Raw genomic sequence first — 27,593 nt, forward strand, 5'->3', positions numbered from 1 at the left:
ATTAAAACAATCGGCTTCTTCCTTTTGATTACAAAGTCGAACCGAACGAGAGGAAGAGAGTTGGAAGAACACGACCAAGCAACAAAATAGAGAGATCGAAGGATTCAAGTTGGATTTGGAGTATAAATCAACCATAAACTTGAATGATAGCATTGTTGTTCAAAGAGATGAAGAGTGAGTCGATTTGGGGTTTGGGTCTTGATATTCAAGCAAGAATTTAAGGTATGTATTATACAACTAAGCTTGAATTTAGTTTATATATGGGTTAGTATGTTATTTCAAGTTGTTGATTATGTTTCGACATGATTTTGATTTCCAAATTGTTGTCTTCAACCTCAAGGGATAGTTTAACCCGTTTTTAGGGTTCATAATTTGAAATTGATGTAAAGAACGGAAAGATACTTGATGTGATTAATTCTAGTTGCCACTCCATCCATTCATAAAAAAAGATCTTCATTGATCTTTGAGTTCAGGTAGTTGTCCAACAGGAAATTGGTGTGTATTTTCAATTTCGGTTTACAACTCAGCAAATCTAACCCCAAAACTATCATGTTAAAGAGCTGAACATATTTCTTACAAATTTGTAGGAAAGCGTAGAAAGCCTATTTGTACATGAAGATGAAAGTTAACTTGTTCGAGTGGTAATACTTTTGAATTTCCTTTAATTTGGCTGCTTCATAATTGATGCTTCAAGTATATTCATGTCAATGACTTGTTTCAGTAACGATTGGTTCTACCAGATAAGTCAAAGCTGAATCTAATCTCTTGAGGGTGGACGATTTATCCCCTCATGGCTTTGGTTAATAGATAACATGGTTTGGTTACTAAAAGTTTACCTATCAATGCTGGTTTTCTTTGCTGAGATTTTAAGGATACATTCCCTTCTCTTTCTTTACACTCTAATTAATCAAAATGGGTTGTAGCTTATTGATATCTTTGGTGGCATTTTTGTTACTCTATAATTCGTGAATAAAGTAACAGGTTCGATTATAGTTTTTTCCTTAATTTTCTGCCTTATCTTCTGAGGCACAAACTTTTTTGTACATTTGTTATTGGTTTTAAATCTTGAATACATATATTTTTCATTTTGCAGATTTCATCGTCGATGATGGATTCTAATACTGGTAATACATCTCAAGATGCTAGGGCCATTGATGACCGTGATGAAGGTATTAATATTGACACTTAACTCTTTAGCTTCAGTCGATAGTGCAAATATATTATAAAAAAATTGGAACGAACATGTGTGATCATATGTAAGTTGTTTTTGAAATATGTGTACGATTTTTGAACAATAAATTATAGAATGTGCATGACTTGCAATTATTAGTTACAATCAAGGGTTGTGAGTCATATTGCAACACATGACAATATAAAATAGACATGAAAAGAGATAGTCATAAGTATGAGATTTCATATATTTGATACTTCTATGTGTAGGTTTTCTAAGCCCTGATTGTTTCACCTGTTTATTAACTTTGGATGAGTTTGATTGTCAGCCTATATCGACTAGTGCAATAAGAGCAATAATATTTGTTGGAGTCCTATAACGGCTAGACTTGGACCATTCTCCGGTATATATGTTGGAGCCCCTCCTTACTCCAAAGGGATCTTTTGGAGAGTAAACTTGGGGGTTCCACATATTTTTCACATGGTATCACAAGTCTGCCACTCTACGGGACTGACACCCTGGCTAGGCCCCTCTCGACACTCTTGGACAATCTGTGTCCATCTAGCCTCTATTGGAGGGGGCGTGTTGAAGTCCCACATTGGCTTTACTTGGACCATTTCTTCTGTATATATGTTGAAACCTCCCTCCTCCTCAAAGGGCTCTTTTGGAGAGTAAACTTGGGGGTTCCACATATTTTCACAATATTATTACAATGTAAAGATGTTTTAGATGATTAATGCATACTAAATGATTCGTGGTTTTGATCACTACTTTATATACACTGGTTTTGAATTCCTATTTCCTCTCACATGGACTATATAGAGGATGATTATTTGTTGATGAAAGAACAGAAATGGATGATTATTTATCTGATCAATGGAAAATTTGGGAAGCTAGCATCATAGTTAATTATCCTTGAATTAGTCTAGAGGGAAGATTATGCTTTTATTAGGGATGGTTGCAATATGATGGGGATGAAGTTCTACTTTTGGCTAAATAAGCTACTCTACCATGTAGAACATTAATTAGAACTTCGACATGTGAAGTTGTCTATCCTAGGTGATAAAAGCTAGCATGTGCTAGAATTAGATGAGCCACCCCATGTTGTTCATCGTGAAACACATTAATAAGAGAGAAATAGGAAGCAATCTTAGCATTATTATTGTTGCAAAATTAAATGTAGTCAGTACAAATGGGAAGTAGGATAGTATTTCGTGGTCAATGTATTATGTATGATTGAGGAGGTCTCTCATCTTTTTCATTTGGGGCCATTTCATAGTTGCAAAAGATAGTGCCACGGAGTATCAAATCTCTAATCACTGTTGGGTTCAATAATTTTGTTGTGGATAGGGAACTTCTGAATTTGCCTTGGCTGTTTGTCTTGGAGTACTTGCCCATGCATTATGGATGCTTGTGTTTGTTTTACCTTTTGTCCTTGTCCCCTTATTAAATAATGTTCATATGTTGAAGATGTATCAAGTACTGCTTTGTTCATTCGTTGTGGTTGTATATGACGTCCATTGTAATATTTTTCATATGCTAACTAGGATTCTAAAATTTTAACTGGCAGATGATGATGATGAATATGAAGAGGCTCGTGATGGCAATCGTCTTTTAGAATTCATGTTTGGAAATATTGATGGGTCTGGTGATCTTGATATTGATTACCTTGACGAGGTATCTATTCTTTCTTAATATTTGTTTATATCTTTGTATATATACTTCTTCGGTGATGAATTGATGATGTATTCAACTCTTCAAATCCATCCGAATACATACCTTTCAACCTGAAAGTTGAGGAGTGTTAAACACATAAGTAAAGTTTGTCAATGACTTATTTGTCCTTGATATATTTATTTATAGTAGTGGGGTTCCTATGATAGGGAATACAGACCAATTTGAAATCAGAAGTTACCATTGGCATCTGTAATATTAAAGTTTGGAATCAAAATACATATACTTATAGAAATATGACAGTTAGTTTTGTGATAGAAGTACAAGCTTAAAATTTCATCATGGAGATGCATGCATACTTAGACTTCTGCAACCGATATTTTTCTCTGGAAGAAGGTCGCAACAACAATACCATTTTTAAAGCTCATGTTAAATTTAACATTGACTCGGCATTTTTCGGTTTCTTTTTTTTTTAAATTTCATAGCAAATCTGTTGTCTTTTGGTGAGAACTGCTTCTTGTTGTTACATCAGAGGATTAACGCTGTCAATGTTACTGCTGATTGAATTGTTTTTCTGGAAATTTTTGGCATTCACATATATTTACGTTGACCTTTCATCATATTACTGCATTTCTTTCTTTTTTCTTTGGTTCTAAAGGCAAAGACTTGGGTCCAAATCATGTATCTTTGTATAGAATTTTCTTTCATCACATTTGAGTGATTCCTCACTTGTTCCTTGGAAACATAGTTCGGCACTAGGTCAATAAGGTTTTTGCCTGCTTGATACACATGCTCTTCTTCATCATGCTCTTTCAAAAAAAAGGAATGATAAAGGAAGTACAATAAGATGAAGTGGCTTGATACAATTAAGTTGACATGTGTTGTATTCAAATAAGAAAGTATCAAGATCATTTGCCAAGATAGACCAGCATGCAACACATTTGGTCTTGTTTTTCTCTTCTCAATCGTTATTATCAACATCCACAACCTATTACAGGGGAAGTGTATCCAACTAACCTAAAATAATTTACTTTAGCAGCTAGAACATTCAGCCCGAAATATGCACTTCTGGCAGTTGATTATATCAAGATATTATTAAGGAGATACATGAACTTTGCAAAAGACTCTGGGATCCCTGGCATAATAATGAAAGATAATTTGGATGTGGTCAAGAATCAAGATTTTAGCTCACATCTCAGAGCATAATCTGTCTACTATTATACCAGCTTGTCATTTGTTACTGTTTTATTTTTTCTTTCAGTTATGAGATGCTCTAACTTTTAAAGGTTGTTTGGGTGTGAAAGCTGGGGTTGTCGGTGGGTTATGTAAGAGATAGGGGGAGAGAGTTGGTGACATGTTTTATCCCAGTTCGGTTTAGTTGTATGTAATGGCTCTATTTAGTTTTAATGTGAGCCTACAAACAGGATGTGGTTTAGTGGTCATAATGGCTATGTTTGTTATACTTGTTTGGCTGCTCGACATATTTTCTTAGGATCACATGGAAGTGCATTTAGGTTATAATCTTGATTACCCGCTTTAACTTATGATCTACGTAATATTACATTCTATGACCCTATTGGACATCCAGGTTATTCTTTTTGTCAATGCTTATTCAGTTTAAACTTCATGTAACCTTTCTTCTCTAGTATTTCACCACAGCTTGATCTTAACTTTTTACAGGTCTATGCGATGTGACTATTTTCTGTAATCGACTGCATTGGTTAATTATTACAAAGATCAACCAGGGATACTAAAACCATAGTTTTATTTCTCAGGATGCAAAGGAGCATCTTGCTGCACTAGCCGACAAGCTTGGTTCATCATTAACCGATATCGATGTACAGACCTACCATCAACTTGCTTCAGCCTGAGCTCATTTATTACTATAGTTATTTACAAGTTTCCATGTATTTTGTTTTTGCACAGGAAAGTGTGAGAAGAAGTTTAACTATTTTGATATCTTCCTCTAACTCTTTGTTCTTTTTTTGTCAACATTCAGTTGTCAGTAAAAGCATCACAAAGATCTGTCGATACTGCTGAACAAGGTGACGTCTAGGCTTAGAACTCTAATGTAGTTGCCGGTTTTCTATTTGTGTCTTTGTTTTTCATCTTTAAGATTTTATTCTCCTTTAGATGTTCTTTAAGCAAGGATCTGTTTCCCTGGGCGAGTTTTCTGGTTGTAAGTGTAAGAGTATACGGCTGCTGTTGGACTTTGTGTCGTTATACTTCTACACAGCAGAAGTTCCTAAAGTGATAGTACTTTATGAGGGCTATCTAGAGCCTTAAGCTCTTGCATGAGACCCTTCATGTAACCTCTTTGCAACAAAGGTCATAGCATAAATAGTAATAATAACTTAAGGATTGTTCTATATTATTGAAGAGTGAAAATCTAGATCTTCTGGCACAAATGGGTCTCCATCAATAAACTATATTCTCCTATAGCTTTGTGTAAGGCACTAGGGAGAAATCTGGTCAACCAGATATTAGTTCTCAATCGCTTTAACCAAGAGTCACATCCCTAATTAGGAGCCCAGGTTATGGTTGGTTAATCAATTAAACTCCAAAATAGCAAGATAACAATTTGAGTATTTAACTTTTTAGCATTGCATTACATTGCACTGCAAAACATAGCATGTCTTGCTATTGGCAAACATATATACCTCCTGGTTGCCCCTTGGTTGTAAACCTTATGCTCCATCTGGTTGCTTGAGTAGAATGGAGCTGACGCAGAACATTCATTTCATTGAAATGAATAATGCAATAACTTATCCGCATTCCATGAACGTCTGGCTTGTTTCTAGTTTCTAAAAAATGATATGAATTTGCTACACCAGGACTTTTCATACTGTGCCTTACCATTCAGCTTTGAACATGGACAAGGAATCATTATCATGATTGACACCCTAGGTTTACTACTTACTAGCAGTCGGTTCACTTGTTCCTCTTCTCCTAAAGATGCATCCGTACATTTAAGTTAATTTACTAGTAGTTTTTTTTTCTTTCTGATTTTTGTTCTGTTTACATTCATGAGCAGAGAAGAAACAGGGTGATTAGATGATCAAAACTTATTATTTTGAGACCTCTTGTTTGAGAACTGGCTTCAAAGAGAAACAGTTTGAGCACACCAAGCTACTTCTGCTAGCCCCTACTCTCTGATTCTAAAAAACATGCAATAAATAAGGAATATACGAGAATGTTGTTGTTTCGCAAGAATATGTTCCAGGTTCTACTGGAGGTGGCAGTGGAGAATGTAGACACCATGTCTGTGGAAGATATGATGGGGAGTGATTTCAACTCGAGGTGGCAGTAGCTAACATGTGCCAGTTTCTACTCAAGGTGGCAGTGTAGAATGTGGACACCGTGTTCCATGGCTATGGCAGATATGATGGGAGTGATTTTTTTAAAAGGTGGTGGGGTGAGATGGAAGTTTATGGTGATGAATATGCTGGGTTAGGACTGCTAGGAATTTCCGTATTGCTAGATGTTGTAATATAAACATTTGGGTTGAAAATTGAAAGGGCCTATGTGTAAAATAATACATTTAGGAGTGGAAAAAGCACCTCTGTGGTTTTACTGGAATGGTATTCTGTGAGAAGTAAGCGAAACTATTCAAAAGGAATTATCCATTGTCTAAAAGTATGGTTCCTACCATACACAACATCAATAAATTTTGTTATATCTTTTATTCTGGCATTGACTGATTGCCATCATGCCTGGCTGAAATATATTTTTTAATCTATGGCAAACATCAACATTACCACCAAACTTAACTATTTTTCTTTTTCAAGAAAGAATTTTGTATCAAGTATTGGTCCACATATTTTTGCAGATAAAGGAATTCTTGCAAAATTGATGGCTGCTATAGAGTTCCCCTATTCTTTTTATGTGATCATAAGATTCCATTATAGAAGGGTGTTTTATAGAACAGTAGGGCCGTCTATGATTGAGGGGCTGAACTCTAGGCCACAAAAAACATGTACCCAAATGAGTAGCAAAGATATTGAAGTCGATGTGTGGACAAGCGAGGATGGCTTGGTTGAGGATGTGAAATATCTTGGATTGAAGAAACACGGACGCAACATCACTCGATATGTTTTACTTTAGTAGTCTTCAGCTTGGTGTTATCTGCACCATGAAAAGGTTAAACTTCTATTGGGAGAGGGGCACTAGTAGAGTGGGGAAGACCAGAATTAACTACGAGGGAGGTAGTCAAGAATCAAGATACACTTGCAGGAGCGTAATGCATCAAAGGACTTGACCTGAGATAGGGGCCAGGAAGGATGCTAAGTCATGTTCCTGAGCTTTTATTATTTCATCGTTTTTCCCATTTTATGATCTGTACCCTTTATAGTACCCATCTAGTTTGATAATAGTTTTGATATTTCATTTGTTGCTGTAGGCTAATTGGCTTGTGAATAGACTTTCTTTTCTCAACTTCTGTTGCTTTGGAGATTATTTATACTTGCTTATTAAATCTATGACTTTGGACTTTGGACTTTGGACTTATAGGTTATTGTTATTATGTGGTATTTTAGCTGGTGACTCTCTAATCCTACCTCTTGTGCTACCTCCAAGCAGATTACGACCTGAAAGCGGAAGATGCAGTTGATTATGAAGATATTGATGAACAATATGAGGGACCAGAAGTCCAAGCCTTCACCGAGGAGGACTATCTATTACCGAAATCTGATTTTGTTTCTACGACAGTACCGCCAGTTGCCTCATCTTCTTTGTATGATGATGATAATTATGACGATGATGAAGAGGAAGAACTACAGAAAGAACTTGATCGGGTGGATAATAATGACCATGTTCAAAGCACTTCTTTATCAGGTTTAAGGATATGTAGAATTGTCTCTTATCTTTTTGCGATCAACTTCTTTAATGTTCAAGTGTCACCAAATCTACAGAAGCTTGTGTAGATATGATGGGTGCATCGTGTTAACTTTTTGTTTGAATTCTCGATTAAGTTGCTTCTTGCCTTGATGCTTAGCCGTTGGAAGCTGATTTGCTTTAGGTCTATTTAAGTACCACCATTCATTAAGTTTACTTCTATCTATAATATACCTGTGGACGTGTTCCATATTTATCTATCTAGTTACAGTTTGACATTTTTTTAGCAGGATTTGATAGTTATAATCAACAAGGTGATTGAAGTTGATTCAATTGATGTCACTTGAAATTATAGTTATGGTGATGTTCCATTTTGTTTGTCACGTGCTTATGGAGATGATTCATATAATTTATCTAGTTAAAATATGACATAGGATCGGGTGGGTATTCGAATCATTTACATGAAATTATAGTTGCTTAAATCAAGAACTCTTGAGTTCATGAATTATAAATTTGAAGGGCCATAGAGAACGGTTTGTCAACTTCTTTGTTTATTTGTCCTAGATTCCTCGATTACGGTTCTTAATTTCTTTTTCCTACATCAGCTTGTATCTTATGTAATTGCAGTTAGATTCATGACCAAACGGTCACATGCGTGAAATTATTGTTGTTTAAATTCACAATTATGGGTTTGAGAACTTAGAATTATGAAGGGGCCTATAATGAACAGCTTTTCAACTCTTCGTTGCTTTCCCATGGCACATTCCTCCAAAAAAAATTCTGACACCAATTCATTTCGTATCTTACATAAAATACATTTAAGGAGTGCTGAGTAATATCAGTATTTGTTTCTTCCATAATTTTGGTTACTGGAAACAGAAAATGGACCAGCTTGTGTTTTTATTTATTTCAATGGATTGGAGGGAAGAGAACCATCACAGAAGGATAAGAAAAATATTTTCGTAAATGTAGTAATCTAGTACCATTTATTGTACAAGCTTGTCTGACTATTATGAGTTTTATTGGGAGCAGGATTAGAGAGTGAGCGCTGATATGTAGAAAAACTAGGCTATTTCTATCCATAGGACCTTCCCACATATAAAAGATTGGGTTAAGGGAGGTCAGTTCCAATGCTGATATGTATAAAAACTAACGTCTCAAATTTGGGTTTAGGGAGGTCAGTTCCAACATTGTGCAAATCCATCTGATGAATTGAAGCCAATTTTTTGTTCGCTTGGAGGTTTGAACCTGCCTATAAATTGTGTTCGGGTTATATCCAGTTTTGGGTAGTGGACAGGCCAGTTAATCTTTCCATTACTGTTTCATAAAGCCCTGAATGCCATGTCCATTTGACATGAAGGAGGGAGATCTTGGTAGCTTTTCCACCTGATGAGGTCATCATGTCTAATGGAGTTCTTGGGAGCCACTTGATCTGGCTTTTTTATCATTGTGCTCGCTGCATCAACAGCATCCATACATTTTTGCATTCTGTAGCTCAAAATATTCAGGTGTTAATTTCATGGCCTTGTGCCTACAATCTTGAAGAATATATGTGGGCATCTTTTGTATCTTATGAACAAAAAGCTATTGTTATTTTCTGGTACACTCCAAATGATTTTCCTCTTTAGATGGAGTAATTGTCTGAAGTGTTCCTCAACACAATGCTCAAAGTAGGCATAAGAACAATTGGGTTAGAATACATGACAGACTAATTCTTTTCAATTTTTATATTAATAGGGAAAAATAGAATTGGAAATCATTTGACAGACGGCCAATAAAGATTAATCAGTATATCATGTGTATAGTGGAGATCTATATTGCATCTTGTAAAGGCATTATGTGTGCTGCTGTTGTCTAGTTATCCCTACCATTTCTTGGATTTCGGATACACATGTGATGTAACAACGGGAATTCCTTAACCCTTTCCTTTTTGTTCTTGGTGTAACTTATTGATTCTCGCTTTTAGGTGAGGTCGATAACAACCTGGCAGTGCTTTCTCAAGGGAAATACTCTCCCGAGGATGGTAGTGGTGCAATTGAAATAGAAAACTCAGATCCTGATGTTGTGGAACTGCAGAAGGTTAATACATCATTTGTGTGTATGTGTATTTTGTTATATCAAAGTATATTTATACTCTGGATGTTGGTTGGTTTTTTTCTTTTCCCAAGCTCCATTTCCCTTGTTTATGCACTTTGTCTGAGCTCATTGTTCATTATTTTGAAGATATATCTTCTATGTTTCAGTATTGGTTGGGTATAGTGATAAGTGGATTGGAAGTAGCTGCTATTAAACTTAAGGTACCTCAATTGGAATTGCTTGTAGGTCACTTGCAAATGAGGAGCAGAAATAATGTATATTCATAAGATGGATACCGTCAGAATTCTTGACATCAGTCTTGTTTGATAGTGGTTGCTTAAATTCCCGACGGTACCATTTTTGTACTTATTTGTCCATGAGGCGACTTGATGCCATACCATATGTATGAATGCCAGGAAGTCCCAGGCATGGGTTCTCTTTGTATCTACAAATCTAATCCATGTCAGATAAAAGTCTCAATTAAGATGAGTGTTTATAATTATCTATCCGAAGTCTGGGCCTGGGTGAACATCGAACTCCAAGCTTGCATACACACACACACACACAGAGGGGTACGTTCAAACGAGAACGCTAACTATTTAAGAAAACAAGAAAAAGGTCGTTAATGTACAAAATCATACATGATCCGGGCGACTTTGACCTGCAACTTAAGTGGCCTCTAAAGTCGCCCGCTTCCTTTTAATGTAAAATCACATGTGCTTTTGTACATTAAAGACCTTTTTCTTGTTTTCTTAAATTGTTAGTGTTCTCGTTTGAACCTTCCTCTACATATATATATATATATATATATATATATATATATATATATATATGGTGTGTGTGTGTTCATAACGAGATTGCTTCCCTCACCACATGTCTTGGATTCTAGTTTTAATCTTGTTGCGTTCTTCTTCTTCTTCTTCTTTCTCCTTTACGCTCCTCTTTCTCATTCTTGAATGCTTGTATGGCATATGTTTCATGTTTTATAATCTGATGGAATTCATTCATCTTTTGTTTACAGGATGACACCATTATCTTAGAAGAGCCATTTGAAGCTAAAAGTTCAACACCGCTGCCTGTTCTATGCGTAGAAGATGGGAATGTGATCTTACGATTTTCAGAAATTTTCGCTATCCATGAGCCTTTAAAGAAAGCTGTAAAGAGGGAACAGTGGTTTTCTGTTCCAAAAGGTATTGATTTCGTTATTTTAAGATTTAAAGAAGCAACTTGATCATCATTGTCAAATATTTGTACATAGAACACGAGTGTGCAGCTTACCTTTTCATGTATCTGCTCACTGGCAACAAATGATGCAGCTTACTTTTTCCATGTGTCTGCTCACTGGAAACAAATGAGATTAATATGATTGATCATATTTCTGTTTGTGTATGGTATTCTCAGTTGAATAGCTTACTTGCATGACGTAACCTGTTGCTCTGTTATAACATTTGCATGTATATTACAGAAAAATATACGGCCATGGATGTATCTGATATTGTGGAGGAGGATGAAGAGGCATTTCTGAAGGGATCTTTAGAAGGTTTTTCTTATACGAGACGGGCACATGTATTTCAAGATGATTTATTGACGTTACAGGAGGATAAACAAGAGCTTCCAAAATCCAGGACTGTTGATGCAGATGAAACGGGGGCTCCAGAAGTTGATGATAAGAGGAAAGGCTATTTTCATGATGTTATGCTGTTGGATGGAAACACAGCATCAGATTTGTCTCTGGATTGGAATAAAACTTTCTGTGATGATTATTTCCCTCTCGATCAGCAAGACTGGGAAAATAGGATCATCTTTGATAATTCTCCAGCTGTAAGTGAAACTTCTGGTGGAAGTTGTGAGATCTCTGGACCCGAGTTTGAAGCTATAGGAAGTAAGGAGTTTCACTCATTGAATGGGCCATTGAAGTCCAAGACACAGCTTGATTTGAGAGCTGATGAGGAAGATAATGGTCATTTTTGTCGTAGCCGTCCTGTTTCTCTAGAACCATTTGGGTCAAGAAAATCTCCAAAATCATACAGCTCCTCTGAAGAAGCCATTTATCATCCCCAACTTTTGAGGTTAGAGTCTCGGTTGGAAGCAGATGACACAGACCGTTTAGATGGTAAAAAAGACGGTACAGTTGAAAGTGATACCATTAGGCGCTTTAACAAGCTTGCTTTACGCAATAAAGAGGTGCTAAATGGGTCTTGGATGGAAAGAGTAGTTTGGGAACCACATCAATCTGTTTCAAAGCCGAAATTACTTCTTGATCTTCAAGATGAACAGATGCTTTTTGAAGTTTTAGATAACAAGGATAGCGAGCATCTTCAACTTCATGCTGGAGCCATGATCACAACTCGCTCTGCTGAGTCTGCTGGTGGTGATTCATTGGAGCTACATGGTTATGGAGGTCAATCTGGAGGGAGATTTAATATTGCTAATGACAAATTCTATTCAAACAGGAAATCCTCCCAGCAGCTGAAATCACATTCTAAGAAACGTGCAGCACATGGTGTTAAAGTCTTGCATTCAATACCCGCACTTAAGCTACAGACAATGAAAGCCAAGCTTAGCAAGTAAGAATAAAATCTTCAGTTTGAAATGGTTTTTATCAGTTTGTGTTCTCGAGTCATATGAGTTGGTAGAGATCAAGTTGTTGCATGTATTTTGTCTCATTATTTGTCTTCTTTCACCTTGTCATGGCCGTAAAAATAGCTTCTCAAATGCAGCATGTTAACAGGATAGTACTACCCTTTCATGTGAAAGTCGGCAGGCATGCTGTCAAATTGGTGTAGCTTTTACCTATTTGCATCCCATGTTTGTGTAGTCATTGGCTTTCGTAACCTGTTTCTGTTGCTAATACTGCTATTCTTCTGTATTACCATTCTTTGAAGAAACCGAGTTCCAGTATGGTACATTGTCCCGTAATAGTACGATGTTTGTGGCCTGTGTTTCTGGATGTCGCACAATTTTCTTATGGTTTTTGAGTGCACTCACTTTCTTGTAGGGAGTGTTTTTTAGATAATGTTGTCTTAATTTAACGGCATTTGGGTAGTTTACTGTTTTGTACTTTTTTATTGCATCTTCTATATGCTTTCTGGTTGTCACTTTTTTCTTTATGGAAATATTTATTATTTAGATTTTCAATAATACCCTGGTCTTTCATCGCTAAACTAAGTACTATATTAACTCTTAAATACTTTTTGGCTGACAACTATTCCATTTTAGGCAGGTTGCTAGAATGTTGATTTGGTGTGGATAATTTTTTTCTTTATTTTGGATCCTGAGGACTTGGTCAACCAAAGGTCATCCAGCCGTTGCCCAAAAAAATATTTGGTTATCTATATGTGACCAAGACATTTTAACAACTGATTAGTAAGAGACAATGATGTCTTGTAATATGTGAAATGGCAAAATGCATATCCCATGCATATTGTTAGTTTTTTCTTATTGTAGCTGTTGGACTGGAGATGTTGTGAACTAATGCTTTTCTACTATATTTGCAGTAAAGATATTGCGTATTTTCATCGGCCAAAAGCTTTATGGTATCCCCATGATAATGTAGTGGCACTTAAGGAACAAGGAAAGCTTCTTACAAGAGGATCAATGAAAATCGTATTGAAAAGCTTGGGAGGGAAAGGCAGCAAACTGCATGTAGATGCCGAGGAGACCATATTATCTGTCAAAGGAAAAGCTACTAAGAAGCTTGGTTCGTTTTCGTTTCTGCTTGTTTTTCCTCTTGTACTTCTATAAAGTTTCTTATCTTGGTTTCTGGACAATTTCAGAAGTTTAAGCTAGCCTTCTGTTTCCCTCCCCTTTTGGCAGATTTTAAACCATCTGAGCCTGTAAAAATAATATACTCTGGAAAGGAGCTTGAAGATCAAAAATCTCTTGCTGAGCAAGATGTTAGACCGAATTCTTTGCTTCATCTTGTTCGTACGAGAATACATCTGTTACCGAGGGCCCAAAAGCTTCCTGGTGAGAACAAGTCCTTGCGTCCTCCTGGGGCTTTTAAGAAGAAATCAGATCTTTCAGCGAGAGATGGCCATGTATTTCTAATGGAGTAAGTGCTTCAATGTCTTCATGACCTCTTGAACCTCAATATGTTCTTTACGCTTCAACTATGTAACTTATATTGTTTAGTTTTGATCACATATTTAATAGGAGTTTGGAATAGATAAGAAGTGTTGCAAGTGAGAAGCCTATAGAAAACACAACAGATGACTCCAGATTTCCATGGACATCTGTATTGTCTTTTCAAATGACACATAATTGATTAAAATGAAGATGACCAATATCGGTTACCTTCCTACATGGCCTACAAATGATTATGGTCCTTGGATATATTTGAAACTTTCCTGTCCAGTGCACCACAAAAATGGTAGTGTACAATACCCAAGTCAAGTACCATATCATGTGCATCGTGGAGCATCGATGTCTTGCATATGTTTGGTATTTAATGCTTCAGGCCTAGGTGCGCATGTTTGATGTTTCACAATGACTCAGATATCTGTAATAACTCCATGTTAAAAAGTTGTTATGTGTAGGAGACTAGAACTAAAGCAATGAAAAAAATTCATCCAAGTGAAGTAATAGTTGCATATCCAAAAGGTTCTTGAACATGGAGCTGCACTTAGAAGGAGCCTAGGTAGGCTGGAAACATTGATGATTGCTCACCTGGTTCCTTATTCTTACCAGCTCTATGTTTTTATCCCGTTCTGTTATAGATATTGATGTAATTCCCATTTATATTAAATGGTGGCTGGAAACAATTCTAAAAGAATATTCCAGGTAAGGCGCTGAACCTAGAGAGGATAGTGTTTTTTGGAAGGAAAGAAATAACTAAAAGAGTAGTTTAATAAACATTATACAAATTGTATGTGATTCGGACAGGTAATACTGGAAAGTGACTGATAATATATATATATATATATATTTGAGCATCTTGATCTAGATGGACCTTTAATTCTGGATTGCAGTATAATTTAAATTTATCATGCTGGAGGACCCAAACATGAGTTATGCATGATTTTTTGAGTTAGGTTTCCTCACAGGTGGTTGTGAGAAGTTCTTTTTTGTGACAGAGCTCACACGTCACTCTGATCACTTGCAAACAATTTTCTTCTTTTTAGTAGAATCTGGATGAAGAGATTTTCTTATGTTTTTCAATTCGGTTCTGTTTGTTAAAACATCTGGGACTGGGATTTTTTGATTTTGCCATTGTGGAATAAAAAAGCATCTCCATTGTGGTATTGCATCAAGCTTATTCTGCTTCTTATTGAACTCCTGCGTTGTCTCATTGCATGTTCATCTGATTGGCTCACTCTCTTTCAAATTCTTGCATCTATTTATAAGGTCAATTTCTGCCTCCCTTCATGGTCTTTAGAACATTATGTTTTATATTTGCATTGTTGTTGTCGAAGAGGTTATGCTAATCTAGAATTTGTTATCTTGGCTTTATATGTTTCAACCGTTTTCATTATTATTCATAGTAACTTGAATACTTATTGCTATTGTATTTTCTAGGTATTGTGAGGAAAGGCCTTTACTTCTTGGAAATACTGGAATGGGAGCTCGTTTGTGCACTTATTACCAAAAATCAAATCCTGGTGATCAGGCTGGCACCCTATTGCGTAGCGGGCCTAACAATTTGGGGAACATCCTCACACTTGATCCTGCTGATAAATCTCCATTCTTAGGAGATATAAAGGCTGGTTCAATCCAATCATGTCTTGAAACAAATATGTACAGAGCTCCAATATATCCGCATAAAGTCTCATCGACAGACTATTTACTAATTCGGTCTGCAAAGGGAAAGCTCTCTTTAAGACGCATTGACCGGATTTATGTTGTTGGGCAACAGGTTTTCATATTCTTCCTCAGTAATTGCTTCTCTAATTTCACTATAATTGGAATAAAAAATTTCCATTTCTTAGTCTCTTATGTTTATCTTCAGATGTTTCATTCATTGTGTGCTTCCATTCAATATGGGAAAGTGTTCTTGCTATTTGCATAGACAAAATGGAAGAGCTTTTCCATCTTTATATTCTATATCTACTTATCAGTGTTCCTTCTCTGATATTATTAAATTCATATATTTACTTATGACAGCTGTCATTTTTGTGTTGGATTGACATGTAGAAGTTCTTTGAGGTTTGTTGTATCCTTACTATTTTGGAATGTTTCGTGGTTTACTTGTGGCAATTGTGCTTTATGTGCAATATCCAAATGTGGATGTTCTTTGAGGTTTGTTGTAGGATCGAGTTTTAGTATTTGAAGGTAGGAACTTTTAGATTGGCTGTTATTTCTGTCGAACATTTATATTTGTTGGTTGAATCTGACCTATGATTGATGGACACTTAGCTACTAGTGCAATACTAGTTTAATCTTAAAAATCAGGAAATATATTACGTCGTGTAACAGGTGCTGAACTTTTTTTGCTTGTGTGAGAGCTTATGAATCGTGGCTCATTCTGAAGATGCCATTTATGATAAAATGGGTGGCCTTTTATCAATTACAGTTAAAAAATTGATTACATCTTTGAAAAATGAGATCTCGTGGCACAATTGTGAGTCCCTTTAATATAGAGACAAGTTTGATTGGCCATCTGTTTCACTTCTGTCCAGGAGGCAAAAGGATATGATCTAACAAGCTAACCTATTGAGAAAGAACCCGTGTGCAAGCTTTTGGGGATGTTTTTAAATAAGAAGCACATACACATATCTCAGCCTTCATTGACGTGTGTATTGTCTTTAGAATTAGCCCAAGTTCAATTCTTCTGCCTAGGCTATAACTAAGAGTTCATTTATATTACCAATATCTGTTTTATTATTTATAGTATCCTGACCTGGTGTAAAATTATCTTTATGTTCTTAAACACTTCAATTTTTCTGTAGATTGCGGAATTTATTTGTCTAAATGTTCTGTATCTGTAGGAGCCTCACATGGAGGTAATGTCTCCTGTATCCAAAGGTGTTCAGATGTATAATATGAATAGACTACTGGTGTTTATGTATCGTGAGTTTCGTGCTCTTCAAAAGCGTGGATTGGTGCCTGCCATCCGTGCAAATGAGTTATCAGCACAGTTTGCAAATGTGGCCGAAGTTTCTCTAAGGAAGAGGTTAAAGGTGTTCTGTGATTTCCAGGTGATAGTTGATTCTCTGTTGCAAATAAGTTTGGCAGTTAGCACATTGAATAAGCATCCTTGCAAATAAACTGGATAGGAGTCTGCAGGATACAATCTGGCCCTATATTTTGGAAAGCCTGTTTTAGGTTCTTTTTGCGCTAAAACATGTCTAAAATAATTAAAGCCGATCTGGACTGACCTATTATTTCCTCTATGTTTTTGAAGCAGCATGTTTCGTAATAAGCATGTATTTGATTTATCTTGGTCATGTAAATTATTTGGAATTGAGAAGTGTGATAAACCTTTAAATAGATATCTAATAACTCCATAAATTGATGACATTGTATATATCATTAAAGAAAAAGACCACCCTTAGAACATTTGTAAGGGTGCATTTCGTATGCGGGACATAGACAGAAAAAAACTTGTTGCCTCCTGTTTGACACGACATTAGACTGGACTGAGTGGACAAAAATGCATATTTCTTGTTCGATCAAAATAGTTGGAACAAAAATCTGGGAGATGGAACAAGTGTGATAAATTACTATACTATGCTTGTCAAATTAAAACCTTAAAACCTTCGACAATTCTTTCATCCGCCAACCTCAGTCTTTCCTGTCCCGTCCAGTCCTGACAAGTCCCGTCCGTGTACCAAACGCTCCCTAAAGTACTTCATAAGTAGCATCAACGACCTGTCCATCAAACTATTGAAAACTAGAACCAAAGCAACATGCTCGTCTGGTTCTTAGTTCATGTTTTCTTTTCTTCTCAAATCTTTGGTTTGGGTTATGTCCGGTTTTGTTCTGGATTGGTATGTTTTGGTTCTGGATTGATGCATAACCTATTGGTAGTTGTATGTGACTAATCGACATTTATGGTTTCTAGCAATCACTAATCTGTTTATGTTTACCATTCCTGATGCATGCGTATGGAACCACCAGAGGGGTTCATATGTTATGAAGCGAAATTTTCGTGTTCCATTGGAGGAGGAGCTTAGAAGGATGGTTACACCAGAAAATGTATGTTTTACTTTTCTTTGTATATGCCGTTTTTGCGTTGAGCTTTTGCTGTTTAACTATGATGATGAAATGCAATGTTTGAAGCTTAAGCTTAGGTGAGCATAACAACTTGAGAACTTGCAAAATGACTATTTAGGAAAAAGACCAACGAGAGATTTTCTTCTACTTCTGAATCATGAATCCATAGAAGATGGCCCCTGTGGACTCCGTGTCTTAGACAATACATTCTAGAGGGCTGAAGAAATGAATTCCGTTCCCAAATATCATATTTGAATTAAACGTCTTCAGGATGATGCTTAAGGACCAATTAGAAGCCATCTCAAGCTGTCAAACACAAGCATTAGACTTCTGTTATTAATAATAAAAAAACATTTAACGGCTTCAATAGTTGGTTAGTTTTTCTGTGATGATCCCTAGTTTTGAAGTCCTACTCAGGTCTGAAACCTAATTTTTGGTTCATCAAATGATTTTCTCTTATCCTTGTCAGCCTTGTCATACAGAAGTTCCTACTAACTACACTGATTATAACCCTAGGAAGCAGGATATACCTTCAGTTTACTAGATATACATAATTGAATTGGAGCTGACCTGACTTCAGGGCGAAATAGTCCCACATTGACATATTTGGTGACAGGCTAATCTCTGCAGCAATAGGATGGAGATAGCCACATCAAATTTATTAGTTCCCCTAATAATCCTTCTTAGGCCACACTTTTATGATTTATCTTAAGATATGAGACAGTAACCAAAGTCTGAACGATAATGCTATCAGAATTTCTAACTGGAGATGAGTAGTACTGCTAGTTTATTGAAAAATGAAATACTTCGCTCACTGTGCAGCCTCGATCAGTCCCACACTTTTATAACTAGATAATGCTACTTGGTATTACGATGGATGGTCACACCAAAATCTTCTGCTTCTGGTAGTAATTAATGATCGAGTTGAACGAAGTTGGTCTTATTACCATTATATTCACTTGCTCCAGAATCATTTGTTCATGCTGAAATTAAGAACATTTCAGGTCATTAGCATTTTCACTTCTAGTTTCAGTGGTTGATGTCTCATATCCTTACGCCAATGTTTGACCATAAGAGTTTCTCTAGCAGCTGATAATACTCTAATAACACTGTCTACTAGTCGGTAGAAATTATGCCATATGCAACTGAAGTTTCATTGGTATAGAACCTTAATATAAGATTGGAAAGTTGTAGTGACAAAACTAACAGGTCCTGAATCCCTTACCATAAGAGATGTCTTTTTTTTTTTTTTTCAAGCATCAGTCTCCCAATTAGTTTTATTTGTACATTGGTGGATTTTTGTTGTTGGGGTCGTAGGGGTTCCAGTCCAGCTGAAGGTGGACTTCATTGGTGCATTGTGAGGGATGGGCATTGCCATGGAGGTGAAGATGGTGGCAATTGTTTTGAAATAACTTAGTAGGGGTGGTTCATTTTTTCAAATTCCTTGAGAAAGTAGATGTGTTGTAATTTTCATATTTTAATTAATTAGGGAGTGAGAGTGAACCTGTTTACTGTGCTTCCATTTGTCAAGCGACGGTCACTTTCTTTCTACTTCTGTGGTCTACCTTTACAAGCGTGCTAGTAGCAGTGACAAAATCTGGCAATCAAAGAAATAGATTGAAGTAGATTTCTTTGTGTGGAATTACTCAATTGTCAAATGCATTTAGGATGACAGAATAACACCTAACCTGGTAAGTTTACAAGTTAAAAGTATTAGCTAATGTTTTTATTTGCATTCCCTAGCAAATCAAAAGCTGCAATGTTTACCACCATGTTTATCTTGCATACTGTCTAGTGATACCTTGGAGTAATTTTGTTATTTGTGCTAAATTTTTTCACTTGGCTGAGTCATTATTTCTCGTCATTGAGTAATTTTATTAGAACCTTTTGCATATGGTATATAGGTGAATATCTTCTTTGACTGCTTGCTTTTATGTTTTCTTCCCTTAGGTCTGTGCCTTTGAAAGCATGCTAGCTGGCATGTATAGGCTCAAACGTCTGGGTATCAGCATGACTCATCCAGCTGGTCTCTCCTCTGCAATGAATCAGCTTCCTGACGAAGCAATTGCTTTAGCGGCTGCATCCCACATTGAAAGAGAACTACAAATAACTCCCTGGAACTTGAGCAGCAACTTTGTTGCGTGTACAAATCAGGTAAATTCAGTTGGCATAAGGTTTGCTCATATGTGAATTTTTAAAGCAATCGGCGTAACCGGACATCACTTCTTCTGTAAGATAGTTGTATGCTTCAGCAATGGATTCACATCTAATCATCATGGTGCTACTCTGAGTACGTTGAACACCCTAGACCAAAAAGTTATTCAATTTTGGTAAGATAAATTGTGAAGGGAATTGCTTTCACATGTAAGAGAAAAAAAACATTTAAGGAAACGGCAATTGCCAAATGGGGAAGATCCATATTATCCCAGTGCTGCACCATGTTACATTTTTATCTTTATGGACGAGGAGAAAGGAACCTTGTTATATAAGGAATCGTTAACTTGGTGTCATTTAAGACCTTTTCTATTTCCTGTTAGGTGTAGCGGCCTTGGAGTTCTATCCCTTGTTAGCAGGTCGTTAACATGCTATATGTATACATATATACATACATATGTATGCGTGTATTCTTTTTGTCTAAGCTTAATTATCTTCCTAGTGGATCTTCAGTTGGAGGTGTACCTCATTAACAATGCATCTTTTGAACCTCCATCAATTGCTTAATGGTGAGTGTTCACTTGAGACTATCCTGCAATTTCAACATGCTCTAGTTCTAACCTTTAATATTTGATCCATCTTAATAGTTGTAATTTACACACAACCCCATATGCATACAAAGGCACATATGAATGTATGTCATCTGTTGTGTGTGTGTGTATGAGCGCTTACTCAGACCCATCATGCACTTTTGGCATGCATTAGTTATAACCCTTAAAAAATTTAAGATTGCTTTTATTTGATCATCCTTAATAGTTGTTGGTTATTTGTAATTTTGTACTAATATCATGAACGTGTGTGTGTATGTGTGTCGGCCTAACTATAAAGAGTCTCTGTTTTGTAATGTACTTCAAGAAATTTGAACTATTTCCTCCATATCCCAGGAAAAGATGTTGGACTATTTTGACTTTCATGTTTATATAAATACGTCATTTGGGAAGAAAACCCCCATCATTCTAACCGTGCTTGATCAGTTGGGAGTTGTCTTTTTCTTTTAGAGGAATAAATGAGTTGGCTTGTTTTTGACGACCAGTCGACCCCATTTCTTTCTTTCCTCGATGCTTCTTGCTTTTGAGCCAAAGTTTGCTGGGTAGTGTCTGTGAAGTTAAATCTCTGTAACTGAATACAGAAGTTAATCTCATCATCTTCCCATCATACCGTAATGAACCAAATAAAATTGGTTATATAATATGGGGGTTTTGTGCGTCTCCCTGAACACGGAAAATCTGTCTGTTCCATGCTTTTTGAGTGATAACATGAGAAACTGTTTTCTCATTCATGAAATTACTTGCCTTCATTTAACATTATATTTTTTAAGATTGGCTCGATTTTTGTACCTTAGTCCCTGTGCATTACCAAGGAAATCACCCAATTGCTTATTTGGTAGAGATGCTGCTACTGACACCTTAGCAGTTTCTCAAAGGACTTTATTTACCCAATCCTTCATATAATACTTTTTAATTGCCCTAGTTTTCTCATTATATTACAAGTTTGGCTCAATTAAAATTTTACAATTCAGCATTCAGATAATATCTAGTCTGCATTACCTATCTGGAATTGCATTTTTCTTGTGCACTTACTAACAATAAATAGGCACTAAATATGCGTTGGCTGTCATAAACTACTAATCTCTGGTTGAAGGCTTATTTTCATACTTTGTTGTTCAGGATAGAGGAAATATTGAGCGCTTGGAGATTACTGGTGTTGGTGACCCATCTGGTCGAGGCTTGGGATTTAGTTATGTTCGCACTGCTCCGAAGGCACCAGTGTCGAATGCTGTAGCAAAGAAAAAAGTAGCTATAAATCGAGGGGGCTCTACAGTGACGGGAACAGATGCTGATCTACGTAGATTAAGCATGGAAGCGGCAAGAGAGGTTTGCCTTTTATTTCCGGAGCTAATAGCTCATTTATGTATATATTTTTCAGATATCATAATTCATTAGCTGATAATATATGAACTGTTCATAGAGTTTCTAAGATGTGATGCTTCGTGAAATGTTTGTGTGGTACTACCTAATTTTTGTTATGGCATCAAATTATCAGCTGTTAGAATGTTTCTTCTGCTATATTCTTTTAGCTTTCCACTTTCAAATTTGGTTGCCATGCTTGAGTGCTCTATATAATGCTTTCATGTTCGCATGATATTAGTTTGTGCGCTCTTACATTAGTTTGTGCATAATGGAATTTTCAGAATTGAAATGACACTACAATGATCCTACAAGACAAAACCGCTTGAGTGCTTAATTACAACTGCTTTTCTTGAGACATTCCCATGTCATCTGGTCCTTATGCTTATTCTGTTTGAAATCATTCGTTATTCTTGATGTGTGGACATTGAAGATACTGCTTAGAAAAATAGACATCTGTTATTTGGCAATCTTGCATTGTAATTATTTTGTGTATGTGTGGTTTATTGGTGATCTCCTTGTTATTATGCATACTTATTTCCTCTTCCTCTATACTGTTAAACTAATATTTGACGTATGTTAGAGTAGATCTTGCTTCATAGTTGCAATTTGTAGCCTTTTTGAAACAAAATAGTTGATTGAGCTTATGTTATCCATTTGTATTGGTTGGTGAAATGTGTTAGATCATAGGTATTTTCTAAACCAATATACTATGCAACAGGTTCTCGTTAAGTTTAACGTTCCAGAGGAGCAGATCGCAAAACTTACAAGATGGCATCGGATAGCAATGATCCGAAAGCTTTCTAGCGAACAGGCTGCTTCAGGAGTAAAGGTGGATCCAACAACCATCAGCAAGTATGCACGTGGCCAAAGAATGTCCTTCTTGCAGCTTCAACAACAAACTAGAGAAAAATGCCAGGAAATTTGGGACCGACAAGTTCAAAATCTTTCTGCCATTGATGGTGAAGAAAATGAAAGTGATACCGAAGCAAATAGTGATCTGGATTCATTTGCAGGGGATCTTGAAAATCTGTTGGATGCAGAAGAATGTGATGAAGGGGAAGAGGGCAACTATGAGTCCAATAATGAAAATTTAGTGGGTGTTAAGGGGCTTAAAATGAGAAGGCTGCCTTCGCAAGCTCAGGCAGAAGTGGAAAATGAAGATGAAGCAGCTGAAGCAGCAGAATTATGCAGAATGCTCATGGATGGTACAATTTCTATCCTGTTAAGTTTGTGTGTTATGCTTTGACCTTTGAGGTCACTAGCTGATATCGAACATCAAAATGATATGTTATTTTAATTTTTCAGAACACAATAAAGTTGATACCAGCATTAAATTTTAAAAGCATTTATAAATAAAAAGATGATCAGTGGGCAATATATGACAAATATTATATCAATTACTCACCTGAAAAATGCTAGGTTTGACCTTCAAATTTCAAGTTTGTCTTCTCTGGAACAGCATTTGTTTTGTTTTAATTGGCTTAAATGGTATATGGGATCATACAGCAGATGATGAGGCTGAAAGGAAGAAGAAAAAGGTCAAATCAGTAGGGGGAGATATGGGATTGACGGCTTTGCAGCAGTTAAATCACAATTCCAAAAACAAGGAGAGGTTGAAGGCCATCAACTCAAATTTGAAGCCTATGTCTGGTATCACCAGACCTGATGGATCATTTTCGATAAACGAGAATGCTGTTAAATCGTTAAAAGATGTATGCATCTGTATTTCATTTTCGGTTATACATGTATAAGTTTGCATATATATATGCAGAGGGTCATGATCCATATCTATCACTTAGATTTCCATTGAATGCTTATTTGGCCAGAAAATGCCACTACAGCTGAAATTATGCTTTCTCTGGTCTAATATTAGATTGGATAAGCTGATTAGTCCATTTGGAGGGATTAAATGATTTGCCTCAGATACGCTGGATAGAAACCAATCCGTTGTTTGTGGATCAGCGCCCATATACAGGATTACCGCCTAACATGTAGGGACCACATAGTGAAGTCACTCTCGGCTTGTGTGTTTGTAGGCCTATTCTTTTAAACACATGTTTGATATCTCAAGTATTATTATCCCTCACATATAGGGGTTGTATTATTTTTAGATCCTACAAATGAAACACACAGCATTTTGGGCTCACTGAGGGGACCTACAGGAAGCTTGTGTGTAAGGAGCCTGTTTCGGACACTATTCATCATGTGGGATCCTTAAATACTATTTTTCGTGTATTATTTTGTAATATCTTCCAGTTGTACAATTGATATTCATGATACTGAAGTGAAGTAACAATGTGGTGGCAGGATGAATTATTTCCTTACAGAAAGAACTTTTCTGGAAAGATGAAACCCAAAAAGAAGGATGATCTTGAACAAGTTGGTGGTTTATTGAATAAGAAGCTTAGAATTTTGAATGATGGAATGAACATTATGAAGGTTAGTCACTTGATTCCCTCTATTGCTACATAATACAAAACAGGGTTTAATGATGGAATGAACATTATAAATGAGGGTTGGTTTCCTCTGCTTTTCTTTTTCCCATTTGTATATTGGATGGAACAAAAAAGGTTCAGATGGAAGTTTCTTTTGTTTAGTGAGCGACCTAATTCGGTGTAATCGCAGGTCGGAAATACAAAGAAGAATGCAAGAGAGAGTTTCGCATGTGGAGCTTGTGGTCAGGTATGTTCTATATATGTTATGTCTTCTATTTCTTGGCTGAGTATGGGATGAAAATCTAAAAGACAAACGGGTTATCAGTCGTAGACCAATTCATCAAAAAACCGACTACTGCTAACCGATTTGACAAATATTTGTTTCAGAATTGACTGAAAACCTCAGTGCCAGATTTCTTGTCTGTTATGTGAAAATGAATGTATTTGTCAAACTTGCTAAAGTTATAATAGACCATTAAACTCGCGAATGGCTTGTAACGAATTTATCTTTTGGTAATTATATATTTGTTTTCATGATTTTATACTTTGTTTTTCAGTATGGTCACATGAAGACTAATAAACACTGTCCCAAGTATAGAGAAAATTCTAGCATTCAAGTCGAAAGTAAAGATCCTGAAAAGGGGTCTGCAAAATCTATTAGTTTGGACCCGGTCGCCAAGCCACAACCGAAGAATACCGTAAAGAAGCTTATACAAAAGGGTGGGACAAAACTTGCAGTTGTAGAAGCACCCCCGGAGGAAGAGAAGAGCTCTTTGAAGGCCAAGGTTCTGAAGGTAAAATGTGGTCCCGCCAATAGCAAGATTCAGGAAAAGGCTACTCCCAGCACCTCACAGGTTTCCGATAGACCGGTAACTTCAGACACTGAAACGGTTAATAAATCTTCAGTTAAAGTTAATAAAATTATTTTCTCCAACAAGACGAAAGCTGATGATGTCCAAGTTGAATCTCATAAGCCCTCCTCTCTTGTGATACGGCCACCAGTAGAGAGCAGCAGAAATCTGCCTAGAAAAACAATCGTTATTAAACGACCAAAGGAAGTCTTTGATCTGGACCAGGGTAGTCAGGAAGTAAGCCCGGGACTAGAGCCTAGAAAGACGAAAAGAATCACCGAATTATCTGGTTTCCAAAAGCATAGAGATCATGAAGAACATTTTGTAGAAAGGGTTCGGTCTAATAGAGCGAAAGATAATAGTAATCAGTTTTGGGAAGATGAACAGACATTGAGAATAGCCGAGAGACAGAGAGAAGAGAGGGATAGGTTACTGTATGAGGAGCAGCAAGCGAGAAAGCTAGAAGAGCAGGAGAGGGTTGCTGAGATTAGACGGTTTGAAGAGGACATAAAACGAGAAAGGGAAGAAGAAAGGCGTCAGCGGGAAAAAAAGAAGAAAAAGAAGAACATACATTTTGAGACAAGAAACGACTTTTTAGAGGACACTCGCCCGAGAAGAGATGATAGACGGATCCCTGAAAGAGACCGGACTGCAAAGAGGAAACCCGTTATAGAATTGGGCGGGAGGTTTGGTGCTGAGTACACCCCAACTGTAAAACGCCGCAGAGGAGGTGAGGTAATTCATTCAACACCTTTTCTTGTTTTGCTTATATAAATTATTCCTTGAAAATATTAGTCCTTCTGTCCCAATGAATATTGCTGGAAAAGTGTTTTGACTGTTAACTAAGCATAAAAAACACCTTCCAAAAATTACAAAATTGGGAAACTTGTCGACCCAAAACGATATCAATCTTTTGCAACTATGACATTGTGCACATAGCTTCTGAGTAAAAGATTACCAGAAAAAGGTGGTGTGACGTTCATAAGACAAAAGGCATTGCATATTTTCAGGTGACGAGCAATTGTAGAATAACTGTCCTACTTGCATTTTGTTGTCCAAAATTGCCCATCCTTGTGTTTTTCACTGTTCTGCAATTGTGATGGTGTTTTTCTTTGACAAAAGATGGTTAAAAATTCAAGTGATCAGGATGAAATTGATTAGAAAAATTGCAATATTCTCGAATGAAAAAAAGCATTATAAATATATATAGGGTTGGGTTCCGGTGAGAATGAAAGCTATGGTGAGAAGGGTAAGAAGAGATCTCCACTCTTGGATCAATCCTAATTGAAGATCAACAGTAAGGAGATGCACCAGATCAATTCCCATATCAAGTGCAATTCATGGGGTGGGGGTGAGATTACAAGTGATCAAGGGTTCAAATCCATTCTTATGCTTCTCACCTTAACTCCTATTCTCACACGATCCTTCATGTGTGTATATATACACACACACAAACACACCCACATAAACCAAACAGATGATCCCTGTATATCCCACGTGAAGGTGGGGTCTTGAGGGGGATGATGTAGGCATACCTGACCTTTACTCCAAAAAGGACAGTTGTTTCCATGAAAAGAAGGTTCATATATGACTTTTAAATGTAGGATATACTGCATTTCCCTTTAGAACTAGTAGCCAGAAGCAGAAAGATGAATCTATTATGATATATATGCATCATGTTTTATTGACAACAGGTTGGTTTGGCAAATATCTTGGAGAAGATCATCGATACGCTAAAGGCAAATGAGGTGTCATTTCTTTTCTTGAAGCCGGTGACTAGGAAAGAAGCTCCAGACTACCTGAAGATCATCAACCGTCCAATGGACCTGTCTACGATGCGTGAAAAAGTGAGAAGATTGGAATATAAAAGCCGAGATGCTTTCAGGCATGATATGTGGCAAATTACGTTCAATGCTCATAAATATAACGATGGAAGAAATCCGGGTATTCCTCCCCTCGCCGACCAGCTGTTGGAGCTGTGTGATTTCTTGTTATCTGAATACGACGCAATCTTGGCAGAAGCCGAAGCAGACATAGAGGAGTAAAAATGTAATGTAAAATTGTAAAAAATTACCCTGTAATTTAGTTGAACAAGGGTAAAAGAGTTCTTTTTGGTGGTGATGAGTGAGAATGGGCATGGCTTTACTTGGAGACTTGTATATATGTTAGCATATTGAAATAGGTACATGTTTTGTAAACCATCTGCTTTCTGTACTGGCTGTAGCCTGTATGTGCAAAATTGTGGTGGTGGTGGTGGTGCTTGTTCCGGTCTCAA

At 36.6% G+C, this 27,593-nt stretch overlaps 1 protein-coding gene across 9 annotated transcripts; it reads left to right on the forward strand.

The window, feature by feature from the left end:
• Positions 1–55: 55 nt before the first annotated feature.
• LOC112521119 (transcription initiation factor TFIID subunit 1) lies at positions 56–27,593 on the forward strand. 9 transcript variants are annotated; one of them, XM_025129804.1, is made up of 24 exons: positions 56–222; positions 588–641; positions 1,094–1,169; positions 2,742–2,848; positions 4,621–4,683; positions 4,845–4,890; positions 7,424–7,678; positions 9,645–9,757; positions 9,922–9,975; positions 10,776–10,944; positions 11,220–12,321; positions 13,252–13,454; positions 13,571–13,808; positions 15,272–15,608; positions 16,681–16,890; positions 17,813–17,890; positions 19,859–20,062; positions 21,790–21,996; positions 22,751–23,237; positions 23,452–23,744; positions 24,340–24,471; positions 24,658–24,714; positions 25,025–26,053; positions 27,013–27,593. In XM_025129804.1, the coding sequence occupies exons 3-24, from the start codon at positions 1,106–1,108 to the stop codon at positions 27,361–27,363; spliced, it is 5,799 nt and encodes a 1,932-aa protein (XP_024985572.1). In that variant the 5' UTR covers positions 56–222; positions 588–641; positions 1,094–1,105; the 3' UTR covers positions 27,364–27,593. The 9 variants fall into 9 exon arrangements, with proteins under 9 accessions (XP_024985572.1, XP_024985574.1, XP_024985576.1 ...); XM_025129806.1 differs by lacking the exon at positions 588–641 and having other exon boundaries at positions 25,025–25,336; positions 25,406–26,053; XM_025129808.1 differs by lacking the exon at positions 588–641 and having other exon boundaries at positions 25,025–25,321; positions 25,406–26,053.

This window comes from Cynara cardunculus (assembly GCF_001531365.2).
Source record: "Cynara cardunculus var. scolymus isolate 2C chromosome LG 11, CcrdV1, whole genome shotgun sequence".
Lineage (NCBI taxonomy): Eukaryota > Viridiplantae > Streptophyta > Magnoliopsida > Asterales > Asteraceae > Cynara > Cynara cardunculus.

Coding starts and splice junctions, on each gene's coding strand:
- LOC112521119 (XM_025129804.1), top strand. CDS start 1,106: ATGATGGATTCTAATACTGGTAATACATCTCAAGATGCTAGGGCCATT. Junction 2,849..4,620: donor ATATTGATTACCTTGACGAG/GTATCTATTCTT, acceptor TTTATTTCTCAG/GATGCAAAGGAGCATCTTGC. Junction 7,679..9,644: donor TCAAAGCACTTCTTTATCAG/GTTTAAGGATAT, acceptor TCTCGCTTTTAG/GTGAGGTCGATAACAACCTG.